This window comes from Onychomys torridus, chromosome 13, assembly GCF_903995425.1.
Source record: "Onychomys torridus chromosome 13, mOncTor1.1, whole genome shotgun sequence".
NCBI lineage: Eukaryota > Metazoa > Chordata > Mammalia > Rodentia > Cricetidae > Onychomys > Onychomys torridus.
Genome location: NC_050455.1, coordinates 20,555,451 through 20,575,399, shown reverse-complemented (window position 1 = coordinate 20,575,399; position 19,949 = coordinate 20,555,451). Strand labels below are relative to the sequence as shown.

General features: G+C 37.8%; 1 protein-coding gene and 1 pseudogene across 2 annotated transcripts in view; both read left to right on the top strand.

Annotated features, from left to right (window-relative positions):
• Rit2 (Ras like without CAAX 2) overlaps positions 1 to 10,662 on the top strand; it is a 317,425-nt gene extending 306,763 nt beyond the window's left edge. For both annotated transcript variants that reach the window (XM_036204820.1, XM_036204819.1), the window contains exon 5: positions 9,554 to 10,662. In XM_036204820.1, coding sequence (XP_036060713.1) covers positions 9,554 to 9,781 — 228 coding nt within the window. In that variant the 3' untranslated portion in view covers positions 9,782 to 10,662. The remainder of the gene's footprint in view (positions 1 to 9,553) is intronic.
• On the top strand, positions 5,592 to 7,242 carry LOC118594921 (annotated as a pseudogene).
• Positions 10,663 to 19,949: the final 9,287 nt, after the last annotated feature.

The following is a 19,949-nucleotide window of genomic DNA, read 5'->3' as shown; positions in this document are numbered from 1 at the left end:
TTTAATACATAAATTTAAAGCTTTAAGGTAAGGATGATGGATATGTGGTTTTATAATTTTGATGAAAGAACATGGCTGTAACATGGACATTTTTCCCAAGTATGTCTTCACTTTAATTTCCTTTTTGTAAAAGTGAGCTCTTCAGGTCACTGATCTAATTGGAATTTTGAAAAGATGTATAAGAAAAGATTCATATGTTAGTGTTTCATTTCCACTTAGATTTTACTACAAATGTGGAAATTACTGTGAGACTCAATTAGATCACTCAGAATTCATATTCTAGTAACTAACCAAAAGGTGAATGCTTGTTTGTAAGTGGAAGATATACCATTCCTTCATCACTGGCTGAGTGGTAAAAATGTGAAAGTTTGAGTTTACTTCAGTCTATACAAACATGCATTCCCATTTATGGTGCTATTTTGCTGTGTCTGAGTCTAACAAGAACATGCATGTGGAATGTGTTATTTGTTTTATTTTAGATGAACTTGAGTTTTGCCATAGACTTAAAAATTTTTTAACTTTATTATAAATTTGGTATCCTACTATGAGTGAGTACATACCATGTTTGTCTTTCTGAGTCTGAGTTACCTCACTCAGGATGATTTTTTTCTAGATCCATCAATTTGCCTGCAAACCTCATGATGTCATTGTTTTTCTCTGCTGAGTAGTACCACATTGTGTATATGTACCATATTTTCTTTATCCATTCTTCAGTTGAAGGGCATCTAGGCTGTTTCCAGGTTCTGGCTATTACAAACAATGCTAATATGAACATAGTTGAGCAAATGCCCTTGGGGTATGATTGAGCATTCCTTGGGTATATGCCCAAGAGTGCTATAGCTGGGTCTTGGGAGAGATGGATTCCCAATTTTCTAAGAAAGCACCATATTGATTTCCAAATTGGCTGTACAAGCTTACATTCCCACCAGCAGTGGAGGAGAGTTCCCCTTGCTCCACATCCTCTCCAGTATAAGCTGTCTTCTGTGTTTTTGATCTTAGCCATTCTGACAGGTATAAGGTGTTATCTCAGAATCGTTTTGATTTGCATTTCCTGGATAATTAGTGATGTTGAGTAATTCCTTAAATGTCTTTCAGCCATTTCAGCTTCCTCTGTGGAGAATTCTCTGTTTAGTTCTATAGCCCATTTCTTAATTGGACTGTTGGGCATTTTGATGTCTAATTTCTTGAGTTCTTTATATATTCTGGATATCAGCCCTCTGTCAGATGTGGGGTTGGTGAAGACCTTTTCCCACTTTGTAGGCTGTCGCTTTGTCTTGTTGACCATGTCCTTTGCTCTACAAAAGCTTCTCAGTTTCAACAAGTACCATTGATTGATTGTTTCTCTCAATGTCTGTGCTACTGGTGTTATATTTAGAAAGTGATCTCCAGTGCCAATGTGTTCAAGAGTACTTCCTACTTTCTCTTCTATCAGGTTCAGAGGTCTTTGATCCACTTGGATTTATGTTTTGTGCACAGTGACAGATATGGATCTATTTGCAGCCTTCTACACATTGACATCCAGTTATGCCAGCACCATTTGTTGAAGATGCTTTCTTTTTTTCCATTGTACAGTTTTGGCTTCTTTGTCAAAAATTATATGTTCATAGGTGTGCAGATTAATGTCAGGGTCTTCAATTCGATTCCATTGGTCCACATGTCACTTTTTATGCCAGTACCATGCTGTTTTTATTATGGTAGCTCTATAGTAGAGCTTGAGGTTGGGGATTGTGATGCCTTCAGAGGTTGCTTTATTGTACAGGATTCTTTTGGCCATCCTGGGTTTTTTGTTTTTCCATATGAAGTTGAGTATTACTCTTTCCAGGTCTGTGAAGAATTGTGTTGGTAATTTGATGGGGATTGCATTGAATCTGTAGATTGCTTTTGGTAAGATCACCATTTTTACTGTTAATCCTGCTTATTCATGAGCATGGGAGGTCTTTCCATTTTCTGACTTCTTCAATTTCTTTTTTCAGGGACTTAAAGTTCTTGTCATGTATGTCCTTCACATGCTTAGTTAGAGTAACCCCGAGGTATTTTATATCATTTGTGACTATTGTAAAGGGTGATGTATCTCTGATTTCCTTCTCAGCCTGTTTGTCTACTGTATATAGGAGGGCTACTGATTTTTTTGAGTTGATCTTATATCCTGCTATGTTGCTGAAGGTGTTTATAAGCTGTATCAGATGCTAGATGTAAAACAAAGATGACTAGACTGCTACACAACTCCAGGGATACTAACTAGAAAATGGGACCCTAGGAAAGACACAGGGATCGCCCAATGACAGAGAAATGGATGAGATCTACATGAACAACCTGGACGACAGTGGGAGTAATGAAGGGCAAGGTTTGAGGGAAAGAAAGCTTAGGGGAGCAGGAGATCCCAGCTGGATCAAGAACAGAAAGGGAGAACAAGGAATAACAGACCATGATAAATGAAGACCACATAAGATCAGGAAGAAGCAAAGTGCTATAGAGATCCCCAGAAATCTACAATGATACATCCACTGTAGACTGCTGGCAATAGTCGAGAGAAAGCCTGATCTGACCTAGTCTGGGGATCAGATGGCCAAACACCCTAACTGTCATGCTGGAACTCTCATCCAATAACTGATGGAAGAGGATACAGAGATCCTCAGCCAGGCCCCAGGTGGAGGTCCAGGAGTCCAATTGTTGAGAAAGAGGAGGGACTGTAAGAGTGTGAATTGTTGAGACCAAGATTGGAAAAGCACAGGGACAAATAGCCAAACAAATGGAAGCACATAAATTATGAACCAAAGGCTGTGGAGCCCCCAACTGGATCAGGCCCTCTGGATATGTGAGACAATTGAATAGCTTGAACTGTTTGGGAGGCACCCAGGCAGTGGGACCCGCACCTATCCTTAGTGCATGAGCTGGCTGTTTGGAACCTTGGACTTACACAGGGACACTTTGCTCAGCCTGGAAGGAGGGGATTGGACCTGCCTGTACTGAATCTACCAGGTTGAATTGCATCCCCAGGGGAGTCTTGGCCCTGGAGGAGATGGGAATGGAGGGGAGGAGCTTGGGGAAAGTGGGGGGGGGGGACAGGAGGGGGAGGACAGGAGAACCCATGGCTGATGTGTAAAATTAAAACACAAATATAATAAATAAGAAAGGAGAAAAAACTTTATTATAAATTTGTAAATAAATAAAATATACTCAATACTGAAGGTTGTGGAATATTTAACTAGGCAAAGATTGTTACATTTGTTTGTGCTGCATTGGTCTAATAAAAGGCTGAACAGACAATAGCTAGGCAGTAGAAGGATAGGTAGGGCTGCTGCGCAGAGAGAATAAGTAGAGAGGAGAGAAGGAGAGAAGAGAGAATGAGGAAGAAAAAAAGGAGATGACTGGCAGTTGCCAGACACACACACACATAGATGAAGAAAAAAAAGTTAAATTAAGCTGTAAGAGCTAGTGAAATGAGCATAAGATAAGGCTGAGCATTTATAATCAATAATAAGTCTCTGTGCCATGATTTCAGAACTGGTTAGTGGCCCTAAAGAAGGCCTGTTGCAACCAAAAGCTTAAAACTTTGTTTTAACTAAACAGAAATTCTTCTGGTTGTTCAGGTTTTGGGGTATGGTTTATTTTGGTGGGTGAGGTATTTATTTACATTTGACTTGTAAATGAATTTTGAGATTTGTATTTGTTTTCTTGTTATTTTTATAATTACAAAACATCTCATAAATCTACTTATATAGAAAATGTATTTATGAAAATATGTTGTTAACCCATATATACATAAACATAAATTTAAGGATATAAAAAGTATCAATTTAAACTACAGACTTTTCTATTAGATTTTGACTCTTCCCTGCCAAAATTGCCTTTATTTGTTAGTAGTAGAAATAACTACTAACTCCCACACATTTTATTCAAAAATATTCTCAAGGAATTAATAAAAATATTAAATTATTCACAGTGAATTTTGTATCAGGGCACCAAGGACAGCACTTCCAACTCATCACTCACTTGGAATGCCACCCCAAGAACACATCACAACCCTCATTACATGCTGAACTTCATCTAGGTTCTTGGTCACTGTTCAGTGTTCTACTATACGTCCTGTGCTTAAAGCATGTCCTATGGAGATAATTTGTTGAGTAAATACTTCAATCATTACACTCACCTGTTTATATTTCTCCAAAGCACGAATACACTGATATGTATATCATATGACCATAGATGTAGATAATCCTACAAATTTGCATATGCAACATTTCATTTCTTAATTTAGTAACAAATATTCTGTAATTTTAATGTAATTTCACTTTTACCTACATGGAGATATATTTTTTCACAAATACTTGGAGACTTCTTAGTTATCCTTTCTATTTATTTCTAGCTCAGTTCCATTTGTTTGGGAATATGCTGCGTTGTTTATTTATTGCAGTATTTTCAGATCTGGTTTAACATGGAATCTGATGTTTACTTGAAAATAATACAACTATTTGTGGCATCAGATATAGCCTCAAATACTTGAAAGTGATATCAACTATTTTCCTTGCTTTGCTCAAATCTATATTCTTACAGCCATTTTCTGTCTTGTTGTTTCACCTGCCAAGAGCTGAATCTCAAGTAACATTGTGGATTTTAGTAATGTCAGCTCTTTCTTCTTATAAATTGAAGGTTTTTTTTTTAAGTTGAAACAAGTTTATACATATATTATCTTTTTAGTGGATTGATTTTTATCATTACAAAACATTTCCCTCCCTGTCTTGAAAACCAAAAAATAAGAAACAAAACAAAACAAAAACACATTTCCCTTATAGTCTAGTAATATTCTTTTATATAGTGTCCACTTTATCTGATGTTTATGTCATATCAACTTTTTTCTATAAATTTAAATCTCATTCATTGCAATGTATTCAATGCAATCTCAATCACATGCAGGAGATTGTTGACTTGTATACACTTTGAGTCTAGTTAATTTTGGTGTGTGATGTTTTGTTAATTGGTATGCTGTTTTTAAATAATAAATTTTATATATAAAAAAAGAAAGAAATGAAAACAGAGGGAGCAAGTATCCCAGGTACTGCACCGTTGCCTGTAGTATATGCCTGAAGAAGACAAATAGAGGAAAGGAACTCTCCTGTGTGTAAGGGGTGTGGAGAGGGGCTGTCCTGTGTGTAAGGGGTGAGGAGAGGGGCTGTCCTGTGTGTAAGGGGTGGGGAGAGGGGCTGTCCTGTGTGTAAGGGGTGGGGAGAGGGGCTGTCCTGTGTGTAAGGGGTGAGGAGAGGGGCTGTCCTGTGTGTAAGGGGTGGCGAGAGGGGCTCTCCTGCAGGCAGCTTAAAGACATTTGGAATCAGGTCTTGTTCTTAGTGTCCAAGATTTTGATAAGAAGCTTATAGAGTCTTATGATTACTTATTACTTTTTTGTAAAAATCTTCTTTAATTTTTTAAAATAATTGTGGAAATTTTTGAAAGTATACTTGCATCATTTCCTCCTTCCCTTCCCTTGCTCTCTTTTCAAATTCATGAGTTGAAGCCTTCTGGGCTTTCCCCCTGTCCATTTCGGCATGGCTGTCTAAACATTATCTAAAATTCTGATAGATTTTTGATGCCAAATTGCAAATTGTAAAGATGACAAACAGAGAAAGAATGTGAAAACCCTTAAGGACACAGCAAGTAGCAGCATCCTAGAGTCAATGAAACTCAGCTTTCTGTGGCTGCAGGTTGCTCAGGACCAGAGTAATGCGAAGCAGCATGTGGTGGAATTGTAAGTGCTATTAATCCTATAGATGTACTTATGCTCCTAAGTACATACCTAGTCCACGGAAACCTGGGGTTAGCACAATGCCTTCTCAGACTCTTACCTTTAGAACCTGCTTAGTCATATGAGTCAGAGCAGCATCCACCTTCCCTACTTGTTGGAGCTGTGTTAGCTACATCAAGTAGTGGGAAGTCACCACCTAGCAGCAGCCTAACTCCTCTCAGCCAAGTCACCTTGTGCCCAAAGACAGTCCCAGAGTTCTCTTACTCTAGCAGTAAAGATACATTCTCTGATGCTGGTGAATTCCACCAAAGTGGCTCATCCTCAAAGTTCTTAATAGCTTCTTCTGGGTCTGCCTTCATCTTCACGTATGGCAGTTCAGGAAATAGCCTTACAGCACCCAGACGACTCAGAATCACTGAATTCCTCCATGCCCAAAAGAACAAATGATGATGATTTTTTTTTTTATTCACACGACAACAGAAATGAAAATGCATAAGTGGGGTCAGTGGGGAAACACAAGGACTTATCATGTACAAGCTAGGCTCTGAGTGGACCTTAGGAAGATGTTCCTCCAATACTTTCTCTTTAAAGAAAATACCTTTTAGAAATGTATGCAGATGTTTCGTACATCCGGGTCTCAAGGATCCCAGGGATTCAATGGTTCAGGTTGTGAAATGGTAGGGAGAGAGAACGCTCAGGAGGAAAAGGGACAGGTGGCCCAAAGCCATTCAATCCTATTTTGCGTGAGATTTTGCGTGAGATCTTTCCACTGGAAGTTTCCCAATGATACTAAAGAAAACAGAGTTAGCTACCAAAGGGGAAGTTTCCTGGGTTTCTTGAAACAGTGTAACATTTTTAAATGAGCAAGTTTCCCATCATCTATCACCCCAGTCTTTTATGTTTAGTGTTTTAACAGGAAGATACAATTCAATGCTCAGATCTGGACTAAATCAGCCCTGTGTCTCATGTCTAGACTATGGTGACCATTACATTCTCACATTCCTCAAAGGCTATGGAAAGTCTATCCTGACAGGACCCTAAGAGGAATTAGAGGAGAATGCAATGTTAATTACTCCTAAACAGGTTATCGTGTAAACTTCATCTTCCACACTAAATCTTTCTATGGAGGCAAGAAGCATGAATTACTAAAAAGATTATTTTCTCCGAATGACATGATGTCTTTTTGATCAACTGAAGCACAATAGAAGGACACCACATATCTATTTTGCACACACCAAGAAGTGCCTGTCATCAAGACAAAAGTGAGACAGTTGGAGTCAGGATGGTTAGGAGTCCTACTGCTTCTGGAGGGATGTCAAATTGAAAATCAAAACCACTTATGTAGTAACTGGAGCAAAACTCAAGCTTGAAGAAAACCAAAGTCCAGAAACCCATGAAAGGAAGAAAAGGGGAATTCAGTGAAGATGGGGCTTTTCCATGAAGATGAAGAATGCTGGGTTTATGACGAACCATTACAGGAACACCTTTGTGTGGTGAAGGCTTAGTTCATGTGGGGGACCCACCCTCTCTTTTTCTCCTAGGGTACACCTGAGTAGGGATAAGTGAGACATATTTAGATAGAAATATAGACAGGAGAGAGACAGATAGAAACACAGGACAGCCTCAAGAGCGCCTGGGTCAAAACCCACTAGCCCTTTCTGTTTCTTCTAAAGGGATATTTATAGAAATGTCAAGGGGTGGAGCAAAAGAACTCCCCAGCCCCAGCAGAGCGAAGTGCAGACACTTCCAAACACCTGTTAACCATGTGCATGGTCAATCCATCTCCTTATGCAGCACTTCTGGGTAAAGCAAGCTCAGATCTCACTAGGAAACCTTTGTGAACTCCCATAAGTTCACACCTGGTGATCAGGCCAATAGGCATAATTAAGCAACAGCTAATTGTCCTTCATGATAGACTATATAACTTCCTTCTTATTGTAGTGCTTGCTATCTCTGGGATACTGGATGTTGTGACCCAGATGAACAATCAAAGTAGAGGATGCTCCCTGACTTCTCCTCTGTGGCAGTTACAATTTTGACGTCAGTCCTAAGAAAAAAATTCAGATTTTAAAACAAGCAACACCTTCCTTTTCCAAATCTTATACTTTGACAAACAGTTGTAAAGCCAAGTCTCAGCATTCAGTATTCTATTTCTGCTGTTCAAGCATAAAACCTTCATTTCCTATTCACATATCTTTGATTCTAGACACACACCACACACACACATACATACACACACACACACACACACACACACATGCACACTAACACACCTGATGACAAAATTTTCAGAAGTACTTCTACCTGTAAATATTGCTTCTTCAGACTTTTAGGAAATTAGTGCCATGTATTAAAACCACGTGTTAGGAAACTTCATGGTTTCACCTATAACTTTATTTTGGAATTGAACTATTATTAGATAGTGTCTAAACCTGGACTATAGTTTAATTACATGCAGAGCTTCTTAAGGCTTAATAAAGTTGTTTCCCAACCTTAAACAACAACAACAATAGCAAAACAGCAAGAAAGCAAACAAAACAAAACCAGATTGAACTTTTATTGGAGACTTATGGCACTGTGTCAGTTTATTATCTTAATTTTTATGAATTTATTATATGGAGTTTTTCAATAGCCCCCTCTCCATCTTGTCATGCCTCGGTGTAAGCTGACCATACAACCTAACTTGATGACTTTTATTTTCTCACTTTTTTTGACCATTGGGATGTAGGCAAAGTTATCTCCTCCTATGGAGTGCCTGTTCTCTATCAGAGTGGCAGTGTAGGAACAGACTGCAGCCGGAACTCGATAGAGAAGCTTTGTTTATTCTGTTGTTATGCCACAAGTCTAACATGGGCTGTCTTGGAGGAACTCTCAGCCATCCCAAGCTTGTTACTAGGGCCACAGACTGTAATCTGAAAGGCTTTATGGAAGATCTAAATGTTGAGCAGGAATTCTAGAACCAGCTATAGTGCAATAATCTAGTGTTTAAACATAGCTGCATAATTTATGTTCACACGTCTATTAATACTTTTCAAACCTTGAATAATTTGGTGGATCGCTTTCTAACCTCTTCTACTACATCCTGCGGTATGTTTTCCTCCAGGAGCTGTAATAGACACTCAAGGGGTGATAAAGGAGGCAAAGTGTCTGACTTCAGCCCATTTATAGTTTCTAGAACATTTAGTGCAATAGTACAACTCATAGCATGTTAAACACCACAGATGATGTGTAAAGCTTTAAGCTGGAGAAAGGATGATTTATCATAGTAATAGTGTTTTTCTTACTGATTCCTTCATCAGAATGTTGCTTTTGAAAGTCCATCATGCACTGTTAGATGAGTTATGTAAGAATCAACATTTTAGAGCTTGAAATATCCCCAGCACATTCACTCTATAGATGATGGCAAGAGCCTAGCAGACTGTCTGTGGTGTTGGCGCTGCTCTTTGGTGTGAAAGAAGAGGAAGATGACACCAAATGATCAATGGTTACCTATGCTTGCAGAATTAAAAAGCACTTAAGCTGTGACTTAAAATGGAATTCACCTACCCCTGTGCTGTTGACCACTGAGCTATCATGCAGGTTTTGATAACTGAAGAACTGGCTTTCAGTTATACTCACTTATCCTGTGTGGGATTCAGATTTCTCATTTATCCTTCAAATTCAGAAATTTCTAGAACTTTTTCACAATAAAATTTCACATTTTACCCTTGTTCATAAGGCTGAAACCCAGAGGCCAGAGTAAGAAGAACATATATTTTGAAGAAAAGCCTTTCTTTCCTTCTCCTTTTAATATTGTTTGTTTATTTCGTTCCCTAGGTCTCTACAGAAGAAGGCACGAATCTTGCTCGAGAATACAACTGTGCCTTCTTTGAGACCTCTGCAGCCCTCCGATTTGGTATTGATGATGCTTTTCAAGCCTTAGTGAGAGAAATTCGCAGGAAGGAATCCATGCTGTCCTCCATGGAAAAGAAATTAAAGAGGAAGGACAGCCTATGGAAGAAGATGAAAGGCTCGCTGAAGAAGAAGAGAGAAAGCATGACATGATACTAGATTTTATCAACCAGGCAATTGTTCCTCTCCTTCCCTTCCCCCCACCTCTCAATATCTACCTGGAGGCAAAAATTAGACTTCTATAACTGTGGGTCTTGAGATAGTTTTATTTTGCCTTTAACAGCTGGATAGATTTTGTCAATCAGCTGGATAATGCTATTTAGATTTTACAATATATTACCAAATAAAATTAACATTCCAATTGCCTCATTTTCCTGTAAAGAGTAACTTCATTTCGTATGCTGTCTGGTTATAAAGAAAATATGCAAACTTGTAGCTGGGATGATAAAAGGCTTAGGGGATCTGCAGTTACCTGATAACTCTGGTTGTTTGAGTTTCACAAATCTGTAAATAATGAAGAGGCTGGAATAGTTCAAAGCAAAAGATTAAGTCCTAGTCTTCTCTTAAGTGGAAGAGTCTTGGTATTTCTTCTTGAGTCCTCTATAGATGAGCATTAGAGAAATTGCTGATAATATAAACTGATGGGTCATTAAAGGATGGAAAATCACATGTCCCCATATTCACAGCGCTCAGCCTGCCATACACTTTTAAGGAATTATCACAGTATTTACTTTGATGAAAGAATGTGGTTTCTGTTGTGGGAAGGCAGCAACACTATGAACTTGGTGATGCATATGCCCAAGAAAGGACCCTTTGATTCTCTCGATGAATTCCTCTTAGGATTGCTACACCTGTATAGTAGCCATCTATCTGCAGGGATATAGCATCTGCAAACAAAATGTTCTGTTTGTATTATTAAATTCCCCGTCTCATTTTCCAAAAAATAGTTCAAGAAGCTGTCATTGGAAGTATTGCTGTTATTTGTCTTACAATGGTTCATTGTGTAAAATAAAATCTCCCATTCACCCATTTTACCCGTGTGGAAATTAGTTTGTTTAAACCCAAGCTCAGAAAGCAACCACTGGAAAGAATGATAATGGACAAGTGTTAAGAGAGAAAACTGAAAAGCTAAGCCTAAAATGGAATCTGTCAAAGCAATTTTCATGGATTGAGGGCAGTTTTATCATAAATTAGGGAACAGCAGGGTTGAGGGACAAGTATCTCACTCACTCTCTTTCTCTCCTTTGGCTTACAATGCTCCTGGAACTGGCTAAGTGCTGAGATTGGAGAAATGAATCATTCAGACATGGACCCTGACTTCCTGTAGCTTAACATTTACCTGGCAGATTCACTCCACTGAAATAATACTGGAATCATAAATTCTTGTAAAGGAAAAAGACACATTCCTTGTATATAGATACAGGGGAAATATAGGTTGTCAATTCCTAGCTGTTGAAATAAAACTCAGCTTTTCAGAATATTTTATTTGGGGGTCATTTTATTACTTAGACTAGGATTCTTTTCTTAGGATCAAGAAGTTGATGTTATTGATCTTTTGCTGTTATAACTGGAAATACATCCCTTTGAGTTTTTCTCAACCCACATAATTTATAATTTTCTTCATCCTGAAATTCTAGTAAAATCAAATACACTACACATTTCTCTTCTACGGCATACATCATTAAAAAGATATGTCAAAAAAAGGAAAGAAAAGACAAAAATTAAGATTTCATAAAGACTGTAAGTCATTATAAATTTAAATTTGTATTTAGTTGACACATAAAAATTATACATGTTATAGAGGATGTATCATTGTGGATTTTGGGGGACCTCTCCAGCACTCTGCCTATTCCTGTTCTCATGTGGTCTTCATTTATCATGGTCTGTTATTCCTCATTCTCCCTTTCTGTTCTTGATCCAGCTGGGATCTTCTGCTCCCCTAAGCTTTCTTTCCCTCAAATCTTGCCATTCATTACTCCCACTGTCATCCAGGTTGTTCATGTAGATCTCATCCATTTCTCTGTCATTGGGTGATCCTTGGGTCTTTCCTAGGGTCCCGTTTTCTAGGTAGTCTCCCTGGAGTTGTGTAGCAGTCTAGTCATCTTTGTTTTACATCTAGTATCCTCCTATGAATGAGTACATACTGTGTTTGTCCTTCTGAGTCTGGGTTACCCCACTTAGGATGATTTTTTCTAGATCCATCCATTTGCCTGCAAAACTCATGATGTCATTGTTTTTCTCTGCTGAGCAGTACTCCATTGTGTATATGTACCATATTTTCTTTATCCATGAGCTGGCTGTTTGAAACCTTGGGCTTACACAGGGACACTTTGCTCAGTCTGGAAGGAGGTGACAGGACCTGCCTGTACTGAATCCACCAGGTTTAAATGAATCCCCAGGGGTGCCTTGATCCTAGAGGACATGGGAATGGAGGGGAGGGGCTAGGAGGAAGGTGGGGGTGGGAGGGAGGAGGACAGGGGAACCCATGGCTGATGTATAAAATTTAAAACACATAATAATAAAGAAAAAAAGAAAAACAAAACAAAACAAAAATTTATACATGTTAATAAAATTATACATGTTAATAAAGTCCAGTGTGATGATAGCTTCTGATAGTTCAGATCTGTCTTTGCTTTCTTTTCTTTTGGTTTCAAATGGCTAATCTTCTTCTTTTATTCTTTTATTGTCTCATTCACCTCCAGCACATCCTTTGTGTCCTGAGCCTGAGGCTTAAGTCCCTCTATCTATCTCCTGTTTGCAAGAAAATGCAATTTAGGAAATAATTGGCACTATTTTCTCCATGACCAGTCTGTCTACTTGTAAACCCAGTGATTTCCTTGTCCATGTGTTACACATGACACATTTTCTATACAACCAAGTGCTTAGGAGTTTTATTTTCTCTTTGATTTTCAAATCCTCTGCCATTGACTCTAAAGTCTCATTTCATGATACTTTCACTCCTTTTTCTTCATTATAACTCTTGCAAAAATGATTTGTGTCACTTAAAGTATTTGTATATAAGTAATAATTTATGTTAAATTATTTTAATCATTTAAAAATTCTCCATAGAAGTTCAGTTAGAGAATAGTTTTATTCTATAGCTACTTTGATATAACAAGAAGGAAGTTGCCAAAATTTCAGCGTCCGGGTAAAAGCATTCGAGGCAGTTATTGCCAGCGAGGGCAGAACTGTGCTTCAAGCACAGCTTTCACTTGGTTTTCCCTTCGTAAACCTGGAAACCAGAAGGAAACATGAGCCTAGGGATTTCTACTCAAGGGCTATTGAATCATTCTAGCTGGTGTAAGGTTGAAATATTAGGATTTCTGTCTGACCATAGTCTTATAACTTTGTAACTATACCTGGGTCATCTCATGAAATCCCAAGGGATAAGAAATTCACAATGTGACACCCAACTTCTAGTGTTTCTGGCATTTTCTAGCCTGGGACTCCAAACTTTACCAGACTTTTCCCATTATACAATCCCCAAACTTCTTTAGGTATAGGTATAATAGCTGCCTCACTCCTCACTACCTATTTTCTCTATATCAGGGTTTCTAGAAAAGTACAGTGAATAGCATGTAACCTCTATGCAAGATTTCTATGAATCTTGTATAGAGAATACAATTTCTAGAATAGACATATGCAGACTGGAGATCCAGAAAGTCATTAACAGCTTAGTTTGAAAAGATAGAATCTTCAGAAAGAGAAAGAGACCAATGATGTAGTCTCCACCTGAAAAGACTACATAAGGTCATGGTCACAAGCCCTAGTTTATGTGATGGTGCAATCCCCATTGATGAAGGTCTTTACAATTAAGCTCCTGACTTTCTGAGCCTTTCATTACTATAACAGGTTATTTGTGATAATTTACAAGGAGAAAAGAGTCTCACTTAGACATACATTTCAGATGTTCAAATGCATAATTGGTTGGTTCTGAGGCTTTTGGATCTATCACAACAACAGCATATAGTGGAAGAAGCCACTCACCTCATGGGCTGGGTGTAAAATAGGAAGATGAAGGAGATGGGATCCATTATCTCCATGAAGAGCACACACCAGGCCCCACCGTTCCAACAAATCTAAAGGGTTTGGATCAAGCTTTCAAGAAACAGAACTTTGGCATGTTTACCTAAACCATAACACTAATCTACTTGCCAATCTTCTTTGAAAACACACTGTGGAAATGTCCAGAAGGATGCTTTACTCACTGTCCACTCAGTCAGTCCAGACAAGATGACCTTCAGAAACTGTCATAGCAATTAGGCCTTTTGTCTGGCTTAATGGCTACTTGAAAAAATTGTACAGAGGAACCTGAAGTAGGAAGGACAAAGAAAGTGTAAACTTTGAAGGTGAAGAGGGTAGAAGAATATCTAAAAGGAATAAATGGAATCTAAGCATCAAAGCTGGAGATAGCAAGAAGGAAACACATAATTTATTTCTCTGGTCTGCACCCAACCACTCTTTGTCTTCAGTCAGGCTTCTCTCCAGTTCATAACCTGGAATGAATATTCCCCTTCAAGACTACTGATTCCAGTTGTTCCTTTTCACAGAAAAAAGTTTTTCAATCAAACCCTTACAAGAGCTTTTAAAAGTTCTTCCCAAGAGTGTAAACAATGCTGTCAGTGTTTTATCCCATTTACTTTAGAAATATTTCATAGCAAATTAATCATTAAACTAATTAATTCATTAAACAGAAAGATGAATTAAACAAATATAGTGTAGTGAAAGACTGCCATAAGAAAGTCTCCCTCTATAGACGAGGAAACATGTCTAGAGGAAAGACAGCCTCCACAAGTGATAGACCAGGCAAGCTTCTGTCCTGCCTTCTGGTTGTCCTTGCCCTGCCCTGCACTCCGTAGGAGCTTAGCAGGCCAGCAGCCAGTTTCAACAGCGACTTTGGAACCATCCTCGTTTTATTTTTACCTGTCCCTCAAAGTCAAGGCAGAAAGGGAGATGATACAATGATGCCAGTTTTATTAGATGAAAAATTCTAACCCCAACTTTGGCTAGAATGACTCTAGGTTATTGTTATATCACCCAGTGTTTGTAAAAATGTGCTTGGAAAACAGAGAAGTTTTCTGTCACACCTAGCATGCCATGGAGGATCACAATAAAGATTTATTCTCTGGATCAACTATCTTGAAATTGGGATATTCTATAGTTTTCTCTAGAGATATAATTTAAACCAGCTAATAAATAAATTTAGAAGTATCTTTTCTTGAATAGACCCATAGTGACTCTTTAAAGTACATGAAATATAATGCTTGCCTACCCTTCTTTTTAGGTTAGGCAGACAGGATGCTGAAAACATTTCATGATAGGCTACTTACTCCATGGTTAGTGAGTATAAGCATTGGTAGTATAGTCTGCTAAAATGTTTAAATGTATTGTTGGTAGGAAGCGCTGGACTCAGAAATTATACTGTATAATCATGTGTAGAAGAGGAAAGGGAAATATAAAAAGATATTCATTAGAATATTATTGTGAAACATGCAGTAAAACAGAACTATGAGATAAGATTCAGCATCTTCAGCTAGTGCCACAGATGAAGCATGGATGGTATAACTTGGGGTCACTCACAATCTTCATCTGTTTAAAGACCAAGAAACTCCTGTATAAAATGGGGACGGGGCATTTGTGGACAGTTTGGGTTGGCCTTTGGCATGCATTGTGCATTTTATTTCATTGTACATATTCTGATATTATTGTAGGTAAGTAAAAAAAGTCACTGTTAATTGTAGGTTAATAACACAAGTCAGTTTGTCCTTTCAACTCTCTCTGGAAGAAAATAATGCTATAGCAGTGCATACATGGCTGCAAAAGTCATACTAAGATGATAAATGACCCTCAAATTCACAAACAGCTAATTCATTCAGATAATTCAATGTTCATTTATTCATGTACTTATCAACTTACTCAATATTTTTGAACTCCTGCTGTGTGTATGATATTATTATTTAATAATAATATTTATTAATTGCTCAGCACTATTAATTAATATGAACAGTGAAACAAACTGTTGTGTGCTTATACAGATATTTTCTGACCAGTAACTATTTTAAGACCTGAACTAAGCTCTAGGGGACTCAAATGTCCCCAAAGAGCTTGGTTCTGACACGTAAGTCCTGGAGGTTATAGTTGTTTCACTAAGAAAGACAACCTTAAAGTGGAGTCATCATATTCAAATTTGTACCATATCCTATGGTGCTAAGGAGATTGTAGGATGCCAATATTGTCAATTTTAGAGAATTCAGAGGTGTCTATATTGTCTATATTAGGAAAACTCAGATGAGGAGGCCACTGTAATTTCCTGAGTAATGAGGGTTGAAGTAGTGTGAGAATATGGAACACCTTGTATATACCAAGAAGAGAGAGGAAAGGTTCAGATGGTCTATCAGAAATGACATTCTGGCCATCAGCCCTGTGGTAGGCATATGCATGGCAAACCGGTGGCATAGTTAATAAATGGATCTGTGTCATATTGAAACAGAAGATGACATTAGAATAAGGCCTGAGCATCCATTAAAGTTGAAGATAGATTTTGGTATCTATCACAGGAGAAGTAAGAGACTATAGAAGGGCTCAGTGGAGGAACGAAGTAATACACATTTGCCTTATAAAATGGTAGTTCTAGGTGGAAAGAACAGATAACAGACTAAAGTATCATGGTTGTGTTGTAGTTTCTTATCAGTCATCTAAGAAATTTGTAATTACTCAGAGCCAAGTAAACATTTTAAAGAATTGGGTTTTTTTTTTTTTTCTTTTTGAAGAAAAATCTCACCATAGTTTCCACAGTGATATGCACAACATTTTTGCCTCCTCTTTACAAGAATTTCATGAGGCTCTCCCCTGAGCATATCAAATCTGTTGTTCAGAAAAAGAATTCTGAACAACACCAGAATTCACTGATCTGTGTCCAGGAAACTGAGGCTGTTGACTGTCTCAGTGTGGTTGCTTCTTCCTGTTTTATTCCTGGGGTGCAGATCTACACTATTGCAGATCTACAATGTTAAGGCTGTCAGGCCTCCATGGCACTGTCCTGTGTGCTGACTTTCCCATGGTATTGTCCTGGGCACAGACACTTTCTCCTGTGTTGTTGAAGATGCTGACTCTTTTCCAAGTGCCACCCAGTGTGTCAGACTTTCCACAATGCTCTGCAGAGTATTTATCTTCATTATGTTTCTATTGCTGTGGTAAAAATACTGTCACCAAAAGCACTGTGAGTAGAAAAGGGTTTATTTCATTTTACACATCCATCATTTAGGAAAATCAGGACTGGAACTCAAGCAGGGCGGGAACACTATGGCAAGAACTGAAAGAAGTAACGGAGATATGCTTACTTTTCCCCATGGTCTTCTCTGCCTGCAGTTCCATAAACTCCACCACTCACCAGGAGTGGCAAAGCCAACAACAATCTGGGTATTCCCATATCAATTATCAATTAAGAAAGTATTCCCATGGGATTATCTGAAGGCCGTCCTCTCGGAAGCAGTTTCTCAATTGTGGTTCTTTCTCCTTAAGTAAATCTAACTTGTGTCAAATTGACAAACAAGTAAATAAATAAACAAAAAACCCAAATTAGCATGTGGTGATATATTGTGTACCCTAATAAACTTATCTGGGGATGAGAAGACAGAGCCAGCCACTAGATTAGACATAGAGACCAGACAGTGGTGGCACATACCCTTAATCCTATCACTTGGGAGGCAGAGATAAGTCTGGATCTCTGTGAGTTCAAGGCCACACTGGGGACAGAGTCAGGCACTGGTGGCGCACATGCCTTTAATCCCAGCACTTGAGATCTCATGTCTTTGCTTGGAAAGCACACATGCCTTTAATCCCAGGAAGTGACATGGCTGGGTGGAGAATGGTATATAAAACATGAGGAGACAGGAACTAAGCAGCAGTTCAACTGAGACCCTCAAGGATGAGAACTCAGAGATTTTCAGTCTGAGTATTCATGGAAACAGTACCAGCTGAGGAATTGGTAAGACGAGGTTGTCTGTGGCTTATTCTGGTTCTCTGATATTTCAGCTTTCACCCCAATATCTGGCTCTGGGTTCCTTTTTTTTTGTAATAAGATCATCAAAGATTCATGTTACACAAGCAGACACACCAAACTAGCCATCACACTGTCAAATCTTCCACAGTTCTATCTAGGGTACTATCATTAGAAAGTTAATGTACTGCATCCTTACCATACTGAGAATTAAGGTGTCTCATTAAAACTGCGGTTTGATGACAGGTAGAAATTCTCCAGAATGAATTCTTGGTGACTGAGAACATACAGTAGGAACTGATACAGATGAGGTAGTTTTTTCCTGTTATCTATTTTTCAATGCTGTGATTTGTTGGGATTGGGGAACAACATGTAGAAAAGAGGAAAAGTGTAGTTGGAAGTTTTCCTGTGTCCCGCCTGGTCTGCAGTTGCTCAGACCCAAGTAAACACACAGAGGCTTGTATTAATTAAAACTGCTCAGCCATTAGCTGAGGCTTACTACTGACTAGACTTTACACTTAAACTCAGCCAAATTCTGTTAATCTATATGTCGCCACATGTTCTGTGGTTTTACTTATGTGCCATTACAAACTGCTCCCTGGACAGTTGGCTGGTATCTCCTGACTCAGCCTCCCTCTTCCCAGAATTCTCCTTGTCTGCTTATTCCACCTATATTTCCCACCTGGCTACTGGCCAATCATCATTTTATTAAACCAGTACACCAAAGCATTATTTCACAACACAAAAGAGAAAAGAAGATGAGGATATCAAACTCAATTAGGAGAAGCAAATATTTTGCAAATGACTGATCATGGTTCTCCTGAAGAAAAGTTGTTAACTTGAAAGAGGTTTCTAGCAAGGGAAATGGGTGTGGTAAGGATGCAGGACATTTGTAATCAACTAAAGATTTGGAAATTTCAAAATGAATGAAAGAAAATGAACATTTAATCTTTCATGTTTTTCTTCCAACTGTACATTTCTTCATCAAGTTCTCTAAGCTAGCATGGTTGAATCCAGTTAATGATTTCTTAACATAAGTAATTAATACTTCTAAGTCTAAATTTTTAGATTTATGAGGGAAAACAGGAAATAAACACATAAAAAACAAATTTAAAACATGTTAAAGAATCCAGGTTTTCTCACAAACTTTCCCTTTCTCTAGTCTTAACAAATATCTCTTCTCAATAGGTCTGAGGATCCAACCTAATATCTTGAATGACTCCCTTTCTCGATCCTAATTTCATTTGTAATTTCTTCTTGTTCATAAAATGGATTATTTACAAAATTATTTTACAATATAATAAGGCAGAGGCAAAGAATTGGTTTTACTAATGCTCTATTATTAATTAATGAGGACAAGAGTGACTTGTAGGAGAAACTGTAAAAGGTTTACTTAGAAAATCAAAATCCTCAGCATCAATTATCAACTAAAACATGTTAGTGCAGAAACCTTCTTATAGAACAAAGCAAAAAAGACTCACCATTCCTTGAATATTCCCTTTGCAATGTACCATGAAAATTCTCCACCAGTTATCAAAAAAGAGACTAAATCTGAAAAGTGGTGGCTGGGTAGAAATCTTAGGAAATGAAAAACATCACATTACATCTCCTGAGTGTTCTTTTGCTTTGAGATGTCCTCAGGCTTCATGAGGAGGATAAAATCAGAAACAAATATTTAAAAATACCAAATAAGTAAAAGAAGAGAAAGGAAAGAAATGAATATAGCAATAAAGCTGTTATCTTCCAGCCACAGAGACATGACCCTAAAGAACTAGAAATGCTGTATCAATGCTGTATCTTTGTCTTGTATTCCTAACCCCAAGAATGGTGAGAAAATAAATATCAGTTATTCCAGCCACCACTCTATAGTGTTTTCTAGTAGCACCCTCCAGACTTAAAATAATTATATAAATGTAAACAGTCTCTTGAATATTGAAGAAGGAACATTTCTGAACTCATTCAAGAATTTTGTACTGATACCAAATCATACTTTTATAAATTTTATATTGATACCAAAATATGTCATAAAATCAAAGTACATAAAACATCTCTGACACACTAAGAAGCAAGAAGAGTGTATCAATATCATGAAAGGAATGTAAGCATGACAAATTTATAAATGCTTAAAAACTGTCACATGCACTAGCCAAGTGGTAGAACTTCCCTTATGTGAGAAGTTAAAGAAAGAAATCATTTGTCATATCACCTGATGTAGAAAAATAATTTCACAAAATGTAATAGAAACTCATGATAGTCAATAAAAAGAAATCAGAAAAAACTCTCACCCATTTAACAACAGAAGAACCAAACTTGGCTGAGTTT